The 13,837-nt window shown below is 43.2% G+C and overlaps 1 protein-coding gene across 3 annotated transcripts in view; it reads right to left on the reverse strand.

Moving 5' to 3' along the window:
• LOC147111685 (protocadherin Fat 3-like) overlaps nucleotides 1–13,837 on the reverse strand; it is a 1,117,094-nt gene that overhangs the window by 263,276 nt on the left and 839,981 nt on the right. For all 3 annotated transcript variants that reach the window (XM_085998792.1, XM_085998793.1, XM_085998790.1), the window contains exons 7-8: nucleotides 10,900–11,214; nucleotides 1,404–1,614 (exon numbers count right to left, since the gene is read on the reverse strand). In XM_085998792.1, the coding sequence (XP_085854918.1) occupies nucleotides 1,404–1,614; nucleotides 10,900–11,214 (526 nt within the window). The remainder of the gene's footprint in view (nucleotides 1–1,403; nucleotides 1,615–10,899; nucleotides 11,215–13,837) is intronic.

Below are 13,837 nucleotides of genomic sequence, written 5' to 3' on the forward strand. Positions count from 1 at the left end.
GCGTCCAGCTGTGTTCTTAATTAAAGAAAGAAATTACTTAATGCAGGAATAAACTGAGCAAGTCAAATCAATATGCAAATTCCATCTGGGTCACATATTATCTTCAATTTTAAATGTGGTCTCACTCATTAGTGACAAGAATCTTCCCAAAAACTAACTGACACGGTGGACTGACTATGGATAACTCAGCCAAGCTGTGGATGAATGCCTGAAACCCTGTCTGTTTATATACTAATGAACCACATGCTCAGATGATTCTTAGCGCATGTTGTTTATGGAACAAAAGCATACTGTTAGTTTTACCAGCATTGTGACATAATGCAATGGAATACACTTCAGTTTATGGAAAGGAATTTCTGAAAAATTAAATGAACACCACTAGGTAGCTCATTACATGCTTTCCTCACATCAAACAATAAATATGGCATTTTCAGTTGAATCTTTGGAGCACAAACAGAAAGGGGTGCAAGGCCACATTCTGGAGCCTCGAATCAAAACAAATAAAAAAACGAAGAACAAAACAGTTCATGCTGAAAGTAAGTAAGTTGCAGTAAAGAGTGAACCATAGTAGGGAAAAAAATATAAAGATTTTGATTCTTTCCATGCCAAACGTATATGCTACATATCCCAGGCTACTTACCGATAATGATCCAAGTGTCACAAGGAGTTACTAGGCTATGGAATACAAATGCCACAGGCCATAGATGAACTAATGTAATGCTCTTTAAGGGACTGGGTTGTTGTTTATTGTATACCAGATTTAATAGACTTGATATACAGGGTGGGTTTTTGTAGAGCTCAGCCACACATATTTCTGCCTTTACTTCTCAGATCATTTACACAGTGCAGCTTAACTCTTTTACTATTGAATAACACATTTTTGCTGAACCCTATTCATTATGGATAACCTACAGTATGGAACAGCAGCATGCAACAGGATTGTTAACAATAACATAACTTTTACAGCCACAAAGTCCATTTAGTCAAAGACTATGAAAAGGCATGCAAAATGGGATTAATCCTTCAAGTATGGTTGGTTCTATGAAAATATTGATATACATTATCACAAAGTTTGGAAAACTCAAATTTAATAACAGAGACCTTAAAGACTCAAAGACATGCTCAAATTTCATCTTTGTCAAATGCTACTTTGAAAAGAACGGAATATTCCATGCTCTTTATTTTTATTCTCCTTCATAACAGCATTACAATTTTACCAATCATCACAATTATCAGATTTCAAGTGTCAAAAAAACAGAATCATGCTCCATAAAGTTTCAGGAGAATCCAGTACTCAAAGGATTAAAGTGGATATAAAAGCTATTGTTTTTAAATGATAGCATCCTTTCATGGATCTCAATGTGGCAAATAGGAATTTCCAGAGCACTGAAGTGAGAACTTACCAACTATATCAAACCAAAGAGGTGTGTTACTTGGCTGAACCATGACCACACCCACAATTTCATTCACTCTGTCATTTTCCATCACTGTGAAGTTGTAAAATGGTTCATCAAAACTGAGGGGAATGGAGGTTGGTTCTGGTTTCTTAATCCACTCAATGTGCAAACGTGCAGTGGAAGACTTCTGTGGTCTCCCATTGTCCACTGCCTTAATCTGAGTGTCAAAGATTATTGCAATGTCAAAGATAGAATACAATCAAAAGTAAATATCACATTAGTAAATGGATTCCATTGTTTTAAAAGACAACACCAACTTTACATACAATGCATGTACAAGACTTCTGATAAGTATTAAGGTTAAAACTTATTAAACTCAATTATAAACCCTGAAATGAAGTTCAGAAGACATCACAAGCCATGACAGAAAGTAGGAGAAGTTTATAAATGCCACAATATTTAATAATATTAAACTCAATACCTTGTATTTGATTATTCATAGTATGTAGTCTACAGTTTATAATATTTACAGTTTTGTGGTTGACATGCTAAGCACATTAGAGATAAAGCAATATAGATGAAAGGCCAATAAGGTTGACAGTGGCATACAAGCTGAAGATTTAGGGTATCATGTGATTATCGCATTTTGCTATAATTCCTCCATTGCATCTGACCATTAATGCCCTGAACTCATAGAATCATAGAATGATACAGCACAGAGGGAAGTCATTCGGCCCATCATGCCTGTGCCAGTTCTTTGGCAGAGCTATCCAATTATTCCCACTCCCTTGCTCTTTCCCCATAATGCTGTAATTATTTTCTCTTCAAGTATTTATCCAATCCTCTTCTAAATGTTACTGCTACATGTGCTTCCACCACCCTTTTAGTCAGTGCGTTCCAGATTACAATAACTCGCTCTATAAAAAGAATGTTTCCTCATATCGCCTCCGATTCTTTTCCCAAGCACTTTAAATCTGTGCCCTCTAGGTACTGGCCCATTTGCCACTGGAAACAGTTTCTCTTTATTTACTCTATCAAAACAGTTCATAATTTTGAACATCTGTATCAAATCTCCTCTTAACCTTCTCTGCTCTAAGGAGAACAACCCCAGCTTCTCCAGTCTCTCCATATAACTGAAGTCCCTCATCCCCGATACCATTCTAATAAATCTCTTCTGCACCCTCTCTAAGCCTTGACATCCTTCCTAAAGTGTGGTGCCCAGAATTGAACACAATACTCCAGCTGAGGCCTAACCACTGTTTTATAAAGGTTTAGCATAACTTCCTTGCTTTGGTACTCTATTCTTCTATTAATACAGCCAAGGATCCCATATGCTTTTTTAACAACCTTCTCAACTTGTCTTGCAACATTCAAAGATTTGTATACATATATCCTCAGGTCTCTCTGTTCCGTACAATAGCAAAATACTGTGGATGCTGGAAATCTGAAATAACAACAGAAAATGCTGGAAACACTCAGCAGGTCAGGCAGCATCGAGGAGAGACAAACAGAGTTAACGTTTTGGGTCAAACCCTTTGTCAGAATGTTCTGACGAAGGGTTCAACCCAAAATGTTGACTCTGTTTCTCTCTCCTCGGGGCTGCCTTGCTCTCTGTTCCGGTACCCCCTTTAAAATTGTACCATTTCGCTCATATTGCCTCTCCCCATTCTTCCTACCAAAATGAATCACTTCATGCTTCTGTGTTAAATTTCATCTGCCATGTGTCTGCCCATTTTACCAGTCTGCCTGTGTCCTCCTGAAGTCTGCTACTATCCGCCTCATTGTTTACTACATTTCCAAGTATTGTTTCATCTGCAAACTTTTAAATTATGCCCTGTATACCAAGTCCAGATCATTAATATTTATCAAAGAGAGCAGTAGTCCTAATACCAAACCCTGGGAAACAATACTTTATACTTCCCTCCAATCTAAAATACAACTGTTCACCACCACTCTTGGCTTTCAGTCCCTTAGCCAATTTTGTATCCATGCTGCCACTGTCCCTTTAATCCAATGGGCTTTAATTTTGCTAACAAGTCTATTATGTGGTACTTTGTCAAACGCCTTTTGAAAATCCATATACATAACAACCGCACTACCCTCATCAACCCTCTCCGTTACTTCATCAAAGAACTCGCTCAAATTAGTTGAACACGATTTGCCTCTAACAAATCCAGGCTGACTTTAATTTATTAGCCCATACTTTTCCAAGTGCCAATTAGTTTTGTCTCGGATTATTGGGCTAGATTTTCGGGGAGCTGTCAGGCGGGGTTTCAGGCGTGTGTGGGGGGGGGGGGGTAAAATCTCGACTTTGGGGGTCCCGACACCATCCCGTCCAAAACCCCGCCCCACGTAAGTTTCAGGGGCGGCGGGTACCTGCCCCGCACTGGGACCTGCCGAAACCAGGCAGGAAGGGATTAGTGCCAATTAACTGCCTAACAGGTAGTTAACAGGCAGTTTTTAGCCTAATCCCCATTTTGAGGGGTTTCGTGTGGGTTTCCCGACAGCTCCAAACCATGCCAGGTTAGAGCAGGCGGGCCGTCGGGTTGAATGAGTTGGAGGGGTCGCGATGTCGGTGCTCAGGTGAGTGATGGGTGCAGGAGTGTAAAGGTAAGTGTGTAAAGAACTTTTACTTACCTTTACTTACCTTAACAGCCTTTCTTCCTGTAGCCGTCAGGAGCGCAGCACTCAGCTGGAACTGAAAGCTAAATGGCTGCGATCTGCCAAAAGTGACAGCCTGCAGCTTTGAGTGCTGCTGAGATTTCTAAATGAGTCTGCGCAGAAGGACTCATCTTAGAAATCATACTGTCAGTGTTTGACAGCTTCAAACAGCTGTAAAACACTGATATTTCATCTGTCAAGAACTCTTGACAGATGAAATTTCAGTCTGTGATGTCACCTGTTGCCGGGTGGCCCTTAATTGGCCTGCTGAGCCCACTGGGATTGGATTGGCCAGACGTCGAAGTAGGCGGGTCAGAAACCTGAACGGGGAAGTCCCGCCTTCTTCCCAACAGGTTCGACAAAATCGACCCCATTGTCTCTAAAAGTTTCCCCACCACCGACGTTAGGCTGACTGGCCTGTAATTGCCGGGTTTATCCCTCTCCACTTTTTTAAACAGGGGTGTAACATTTGCAATCCTCCAGTCCTCTGGCACCACCCCAGTATTGGAAGGAGTATTGGAAGATTGTGGACAGAGCCTCCGCAACTTCCATCCTTACTTCCCTCAGTAACCTAGGGTCCATCCCATCCGGACCGGGTGACTTTTCTACTTTGAGGACTGCCAACCTTTTAAGTACCTCCTCTTAATCTATTTTTATCCTATCCAATATCAATACCACCTCCTCCTCTACTGCTACAAACTGGAGTTTGCCTGTAGCAGGTCCCTTTATTTCATTTTTCCAAGAAATATGTTTAGCATAAAGAGATAATTCTCCAATGCTGCTAATGGCTAATATGGAGTACAGTTTTGTTCCTCCCAATTAGGAAATATAATCAGTGAAATAGTAAGTCACACTGGTTTATAGTCTGGAAAAGTGTGCACTGCGTTTTGCCATTAATTAACTTTAATTAGGTTTATTACAGACAGCTAGAACTGTTCAGGTGAAACATATCTTGATCCATTTTATTAACACACAAATGCAGTGATGCAAATGCATTTGGGGAACATACTCCCTCTATCATCATAACTCCTAAGCATATATATGGAAGTCCTTACTAACTGGTATAACCCAATCTCAGAGCCACGTTCTGATTATTTCTCATTATCTAATATAAATAACACACAAGGCAAAACAAATGATAAAATAATGCCGTTTTTGACTGTTGCATTACAGGATTTTTGATCATTTTTTCATGAAAAAGACTTGGATATGATTAATGTTAAGAAATAAAAACAGAAAATGCTGGAAATACTCAGCAGGTCAGGCAGCATCTGTGGAGAGAGACAGAGTTAACGTTTCAGGTCGATGACCCTTCGTCAGAACTGGGAAAGGTTGGAGATATGACAGGTTTTAAGCAAGTACAGAGGCAGGGAAAGGGGGGAGGGGAGGAAAGGACAACAGGGAAAGTCTGTGATAGGGTGGAAGGCAGGAGAGATTAAATCCCATCTTTTGTTTCTTTACTTGTCCCGTTACCATCTCCTTTTGCTTTATACAATCAGACCTTTTGTCATTTAATCTCTCCTGCCTTCCACCCTAACACAGACCTTCCCTTTTGTTTTTTCCTCCCCTCTCCCTGCCTCTGCACTTTTTTAAAATTCATTCATGGGATGTGGGCATCGTTGGCAAGGCCAGCATTTATTGCCCATCCCTAGTTTCCCTCAAGAAGGTGGTGGTGAGCCGCCTTCTTGAACCGCTGCAGTCCGTGTGGTGAAGGTACTCCCACAGTGCTGTTAGGGAGGGAGTTCCAGGATTTTGACCCAGCGATGATGAAGGATCGGCGATATACTTCCAAGTCAGGATGGTGTGTGACTTGGAGTGGTGGCTTTTCCATGTGCTTGCTGCCCTTGTCCTTCTAGGTGGAAGAGGTCGTGGGTTTGGGAGGTGCTGCCGAAGAAGCCTTGGTGAGTTGCTGCAGTGCATCTTGTAGATGGTACACACTGTAGCCATGATACGCTGGTGGTGGAGGGAGTGAATGTTGAAGGTGGTGGATGGGTTGCCAATCAAGCAGGCTGCTTTGTCCTGGATGGTGTCGAGCTTCTTGAGTGTTGTTGGAGCTGCACTCATCCAAGCAAATGGAGAGTATTCCATCACACTCCTGACTTGTGCCTTGTAGATGGTGGAAAGGCTTTGGGGAGGCAGGAGGTGAGACACTCGCTGAAGAACACCCAGCCTCTGACCTGCTCTTATTGCCACAGTATTTATGTGGCTGGTCCAGTTAAGTTTCTGGTCAATGGTGACCCCAAGGATATTGATGGTGGGGGATTCGGCGATGGTAATGCTGTTGAGTGTCATGGGGCGGTGGTTAGACGCTCGCTTGTTGGAGATAGTCATTGCCTGGCACTTGTCTGGCACGAATGTTACCTGCCACTTATCATCACAAGCCTAAATGTTGTCCAGGTCTTGCTGCATGTGGGCATGGATGCTTCATTATCTGAGGAGTTGTGAATGGCACTGAACACTGTGCAGTCATTAGCGAACATCCCCACTTCTGACCTTATGATGGAGGGAAGGTCACTGATGAAGCAGCTGAAGATGGTTGGGCCTAGGATACTGCCCTGAGGAACTCCTGCAGCGATGTTCTGAGGCTGTGACAATTGACCTCTAACCACCATAACCATCGTTCTTTCTGCTAGGTATGACTCCAGCCAGTGGAGAGTTCCCACCCCCCCCCTGATTTCCATTGATTTCAGTTTTACTAGGGCTCCTTGAATCCACCACTCTCGGTCAAATGCTGACTTGATGTCAAGGGTAGTCACTCTCACCTCACCTCTGGAATTCAGCTCCTTTGTCCATGTTTGGACCAAGGCTGTAATGAGGTGTGGAGCCGAGTGGTCCTGGCGGAACCCAAACTGAGCAGTAGTGAGCAGGTTATTGGTGAGTAAGTGCTGCTTGATAGCACTGTCGACGACACCTTCCATCACTTTGCTGATGATTGAGAGTAGACTAATGGGGTGGTAATTGGCCAGGTTAGATTTGTCCTGTTTATTGTGGACAGGACATACCTGGGCAGTTTTCCACATTGTTGGATAGATGCCAGTGTTGTAGCTCTACTGGAACAGCTTGGCTAGACGTGTGGCTAATTGTGGAGCACAAGTCTTCAGCACGACAGCCGGGATGTTGTCGGGGCCCAAAGCATTTGCTGTATCCAGTGTGTTCAGCCGTTTCTTGATATCACGGGGAGTGAATCGAATTGGCACTTGCTTAAATCGCAGAGATGTCGGGTAACATAGGGTCTAAAGAGAGTGAGGAACTGAATGAAATCAGTATCTGTAGGGAAATGGTGTTAGGGAAATTGACGGGACTAAAGGCCGATAAATCCCCAGGGCCTGATAATCTACATCCTAGGGTACTTAAGGAAGTGGCCCTAGAAATAGTAGATGCATTGCTGGTCATCTTCCAAAATTCTATGGACCTTGGAACAGTTCCCATGGATTGGAGGGTAGCTAATGTTACCCCACTGTTCAAAAAAGGTGGTAGAGAGAAAAAGGGGAATCATAGACCGGTAAGCCTGACATCGGTAGTGGGGAAAATGCTAGAGTCCATTTTAAAAGATGTAATAGCAGAGCACTTGGAAAACAGTGACAGGATCAGACAAAGTCAACATGGATTTACAAAAGGTAAATCGTGCTTGACTAATCTACTGGAATTTTTTGAGGATGTAACTGGTAGAATAGATAAGGGAGAACCAGTGGATGTGGTGTATTTGGACTTTCAGAAGGCTTTCGATAAGGTCCCGCATAAGAGATTAGCGTGTAAAGTTAAGGCACATGGGATTGGGGGCAAGGTACTGACTTGGATAGAGAACTGGTTGGCAGACAGGAAGCAAAGAGTTGGAATAAACGGGTCTTTTTCTGAGTGGCAGGCAGTGACTAGTGGGGTACCGCAGGGATCGGTCCTAGGACCCCAGCTATTCACAATATATATTAATGATCTAGACAAGGGAACTAGATGTAATATCTCCAAGTTTGCAAACGACACAAAGCTGGGTGGGTGTGTATGCTGTGAGGAGGATGCCGAGAAACTCCAGTATGATTTGGACAGGTTGGGTGATTGGGCAGATGCATGGCAGATGCAATATAATGTGGATAAATGTGAGGTTATCCACTTTGGTGGCAAAAACAGGAAGGCAGATTATTATCTGAACGGCAATAGATTGGGAGAAGGGGAAGTGCAACGAGACCTGGGTGTCCTTGTGCACCAGCCGCTGAAGGTAAGCATGCAGGTGCAGCAGGCGGTTAAGAAGGCAAATGATATGTTGGCCTTCGTAGCGAGAGGGTTTGAGTACAGGAACAAGGATGTCTTGCTGCAGTTGTACAGGGCCTTGGTGAGACCACATCTTGAGTATTGTGTGCAGTTTTGGTTGCCTTATCTGAGGAAGGGTGTTCTTGCCATGGAGGGAGTGCAGCGAAGATACACCAGACTTATACCTGGGATGGCAGGAATGACGTATGAGGAGAGATTGGGTCGATTGGGCTTATACTCACTGGAGTTTAGAAGAATGAGAGGGGATCTCATTGAAACTTATAAAATTCTAACAGGACTAGACAGACTAGATGCAGGAAGGATGTTCCCGATGGTGGGGGAGTCCAGAACCAGGGGTCACAGTCTAAAGATAAGGGGTAAGCCATTTAGGACAGAGATGAGGAGGAATTTCTTCACCAAGAGAGTGGTGAACCTGTGGAATTCTCTACCACAGAAGGCAGTTGAAGCCAATTCATTAAATATATTCAAGAAGGAGTTAGATATATTTCTTAAGGTTAAAGGGATCAAGGGATATGGGGAGAAAGCAGGGACAGGGTACTGAATTTGGATGATCAGCCATGATGACATTGAATGGCGGAGCAGGCTCGAGGGTAGTTAACAGGCAGTTTTTAGCCTAATCCCTATTTTTTAAAGAAGTTTTACTTACCTTTACAGTCTTCCTTCCTTCAGGTCTCGGGCCTCCCTCATCTCACCGGCACAGAAAGCAGAATGGCCACGAGCTGTCAAAAGCTGCAGCATTCAGGTTTCTGTTCTGGAGAGATCTCTAAATCAGCCTGAGAGGAAGGAATTAACTTAGTGTACAGATTGTCGGTGTTTGACAGCTTCAAAGAGCTGTCAAACGCTGATATTTCATCTGCTCTTGACAGATGAAATGTCAATCTGTGATGTCACCTGTTGCCGGGTGTCCCTTAATTGGCCTGCTGAGCCCGCTGGGCGGGCTCAACAAGGTCAATCAAGTGAAAATCGCGTGGGTTGGCCACAACTCGATGGAGGAGGGACTACAACCCCGAAAGTTGTAGTCCCGCCTCCTACACGCCTCCAGAATCAAAATCCAGCCCTTTGTGTCCACAAGAAAACAGGCCACAAGGTTGTAGAACGACTTTTGGTGGCTAAAGGGAAGGAGTCAAGCCTTGAGTTTTCTGAAATACAGGATCCAACGTAACACGTGAAATATGACCAAATGGTTTACTGCCACTTCTGTAAACTTTTATGAGAGAATGAACCATTTTGGGCTTTGATAAAGGCAGCTACCAGTTAACCACACAGGATGTGAAAGTGTGAAAGTTTGACAGCTCTAACAACTCAGGTCGAACATTAAAGGAACGCCTCTCAATCTCTGAATGACTGATTTACTGAAAAAGGCAAGGAAAACTGTACAATAAAAGTGACTAAAAATATCAGCACTGCAGTCGAAAGGTGAAGAGGTGCTACAGTTGGAAGATGGGGCCTGGCTGATCATCTCAACTCGAAGAGCTACTGCGAGGAGCTGGTGCGGTCAAAAGGACGTGGCCTATAATCAACACTGGACTGATTATCCGCGGGTGGTTGTCTGTATGATTTCTTGTAACATTATTGGGGTACTGTTCGAATAGTGGTTGGGGTTTTGAATCTGTCTTAGGAACAATAAAAGGTTAAAGGCAGAACCAGTGTGCCTGGTGTAATTTCTCATAAGTCTCAAGTCCGAACTCTATAACTTGTTGGACGGGGTGAGGGGTAATTCCGCCCGTCCTACTGATCTTAACCTGAGCTCCCATTTTCTCTCGGGCAGCAGGTGCTGGTAATGGAGGATGGCTGCATCAGTGCCACTGGCAGTGGAGGAGGTGTGGGCTGGTGCTTGGGATGGGGATGCCCTATCGGTACACAACTGGCAGGGTGGTCCTCACCCCTGGGGTCTGCCTGGCTTTCTTCCACCACATTCACTGGCCACGGGAGCCTTTCTAACTTCAGATTTTCCATGCTTCCCTCCTCCTCTGCTATTCTGCTGTAACCATTTACAACTTGTCTCATTATCACCCCCTTTTGCCTTGCACCATCATTACTTCTGTCATTTAATCACTCCTGCCCTCCGCCCTATTACAGACCTTTTCCATTTATTCTTTCCCTGCCCCTTTTTCAACTGTCTCTGCAGTTGCTTAATATCTCTAACATCTTCCAGTTCTGATGAAAGATCATCGACCCGAAATATTAACTCTGTTTCGCTCTCCACAGATGCTGCCTGACCCGCTGAGCATTTCCAACATTTTCTGTTTTTATTTCAGTTTTCCTGCATCCGCAATATTTTGCTTTTGTGACATTAGGTTAATTGTTACCTCATCTCAGGTGCTCGCAGCAAAGATTCACACTGCAGTGGTTCAAAATATCCAAAAGACAACATTTCCTGTTCAGATCACAAGTGAGTTTCTTTTGTTATACCTCCAGGTTACACTATTGCATAATTAGATATTGGGTAGCATTGCCATACTCCAGCACTACTGTACCTGAAAGAATATCTAAGGCAGGCTCCAAACCTGTAACAAAGGGGTTAAAGGTTTTAAGGAACATTGACATTTACTGAGTAAAACCAGAAATAAAATCTTACGGTTAAAATGTCGTAGTTTCCAGCTGTAAACTGTTTCCTGGAGGAAACCATTCCAGTTTTGGGATCAATAAAAAACTTGCCATCATCATTTCCATCCACGATGCTGTAGGAAATTTCTGCATTGGGGCCTTTGTCCTTGTCGAATGCAAACGTTCTATAAATTGGCTCACCCCGTTTCTTGCGGTCCCGCTCTGGAAGTTTAATTTGATATATCTTCTGAGGAAACAGGGGCTTGTTATCATTCTCATCCAACACATGCACAACCACGCACACAGTCGAGTGTTTTGGAGAAGAGCTGCCATCTGTCACCATCACCTGTAGGACATTAATAAAACAGTATTAACAGTCAGGGTACTGTTCTTTCTATCTCCCCCACCAATTATACATTTCAGCATGACTGAATTTCAAGCCACTCTTCACCTTAATGTCATATTTTTTTCAAAACAACTTCCTCCTTTTCTTCTGCAATATACCTTGACAGCTAATTATTTTCTTCATTTGAATGATAAAAATGAAATTATATAATCTATGGAAATTAAGCAAATCAATGAACAATCTAAACCATCATGAGAACATTCCAAGATAGAATTAGCTAATTAAACATGGATGTTTTAACAAATAGAAGGTGAACATCACATTTCAGGATTTTTGATTTATTTTCACAGAAGTTTTTTTTTAGAATAAGTTTTGTTGAAGTGTTGCATTTTAAAACAAAGTGAATAAGCAGAGAACAGGCTGAAATTTTGAAGATGTGCATTAAAGCTCAGCAAGCCAGTTTGTGGCTCACCATCTACTTCGAACTGAGACAATGAGGGTCAATCGTTTCCACCCAGGCCCATTAATCCAGGATGGTGCTTATTCATTTTTGGGATAGCAGGAGATGCTTTATTTAAACTTACATCCCAAGGGGCAGAGGGGAGGAGGAGAGAGAGAGTTTTATTGACAGGTTGACTAATGAATCACTGAACAGGGAAGAAGTCAGAAGAACACCCTCCCACTTGCTAAGAACACTAAGAGAAAAGGACAAAGGGACACATGAGCAGTCAGTCCGCCAACTAGCTCTGGCAAGGAAGCCTGGCCTAACGAGCCTGGAAACTCACCCATTCCAAGCCCACAGCCAGTCAAGCTCAGTAACAGGAAAAATTAAGTGAGCCCACTAAAAGGAATAATGTGGCATATTTATTATTTTTCTGGTCATTGAGGAGGGGCTTGTAGTTAATTGAATCAATGTGGGATCTGATTACATCTGTTACTCTGCACATTCACTTGCTGTCTGTAAAATAAAGCAACTTAACAATTTGTATCTGGCCTCATCTCACTGAGTCTTTCAATCCGTCGTTGGTAAAGATTGGAGAAGCGGAAATGAGGGCGTGTTGAAAGACAAGATATCCAGTTCAGGTCACAAGGAGGTCTTATTGTTACACTGCTCGATTATAATATTATACAATTAGATATTGGGCAGATGATCCTCAGACTTGCAGCCACTGCTATACCCAAAGAAATATCCAAGGCAGAACTGAAACATGCAACAGTGAAACTATAAACTCAGAAGCTACAAAAAATGATAGAAGTACAGTAGCCCTTGATATAATGTTAAACAAAACAGAAAACACGGGACACATTCAGATCAGACAAATCAGTTGACGTTTCTGGTATACAGCCTTCTTCACATATAATAATATAACCTCAGTCACAGTACTGTGATTTGCTTTTCAGCTTTGTAAATGGAGTAGTAAGATACCAACAGCTTTCCCCCTCTCACTAGTTTTGCTGCATCCTCTTCTCAAGGCACGGACACACACTGGCGTACAGTTCCACAGGTGCTCTCTACCAGTACCTTGCCAAAGTGGACATTCTTCATACTTGAACACTTGTGTGTGTTGCTAGCCTATCTGATGTTGAGGGGAGGGAAACAAGGGAGGGATCGCAGTCAGATTTGATTTTGGTTTTGTGTCTACACACAAGCATTTTTCAGTAGGAGTCACTGGAGAGTAATCAGGAACAGGAAAATCTGAGTTTTTTCCCCCCAAGCTCAGGAATGCTGAGGCCAGTTGTAATGTTTCTATTAATACCTAACTCAGCAGACACGGGGAATTTAATCTGGTACTTATTTGTTCTGTGCAGCTCTATTGCACAAAGTGTACTATCCAACTAAGCCATCAGGGGAGCTATGTGCCAACAGCTATTTCATTTCATTTATAACTCCTTGCTGTAGTTGTAATGTATCATTGCAGCTGAACTCACTGCAGAGCTAAATTTCATCCACATTGCCAGGCAGCAACAGGCCAGTAGTGCAATGAAAATCACGACTCAGCACTAGTGCTTCATTCCTGTGGACTATTGTCTCCTGCTATTTCAGAGTAGGTTGGGAAATAGATGGGCAACGCTTCCACCCAAAACAGGTGGGAGCTGACTTAATATATGCAAATCGGGGTTTTATGACATACATAGGATCCTTCACAATTTTGGGCTTCCACTGGGAGACGCACGCTGCGCAAGCTCTGCCCAGAGGAACTGTACATAGAGTGGCCTAACTAGTGGTCTTTAATAGTGATCACTGGAGGCTGCTCTGAAAACACTTGAGGTAAGCTGCTGCAATAATTTTTGTGGGCCAGTAGGAGCATGAAGGCTTGTGGCCACCCCCCACAAAACCATCCCACCTGCTGCCCCTGCCTCAGTGGCCCCTCCCTCTGCTATGAATTGCCCCCCCCTCCTTTACATGCCCCTACCAACTCGGCTACGCAGAGGAACCAGCGGATTGTCCCCACAGCCCTCCCCAACACTGATCGCATAGAATGATATTGCATAGAATATAAGAGCAGGGAGGTTATGCTTGAGCTGTATAAAACGCTAGGTAGGCATAGCTAGAGTACTGCGTACAGTTCTGGTCACCAAATTGGAAAGATGTGATTGCACTAGAGAGGGTACAGAGGAGAAT

The sequence above is a fragment of the Somniosus microcephalus genome, chromosome 10 (assembly GCF_052327205.1).
Source record: "Somniosus microcephalus isolate GS21.2 chromosome 10, FLI_Smic_1.0, whole genome shotgun sequence".
NCBI classification, from domain to species: domain Eukaryota; kingdom Metazoa; phylum Chordata; class Chondrichthyes; order Squaliformes; family Somniosidae; genus Somniosus; species Somniosus microcephalus.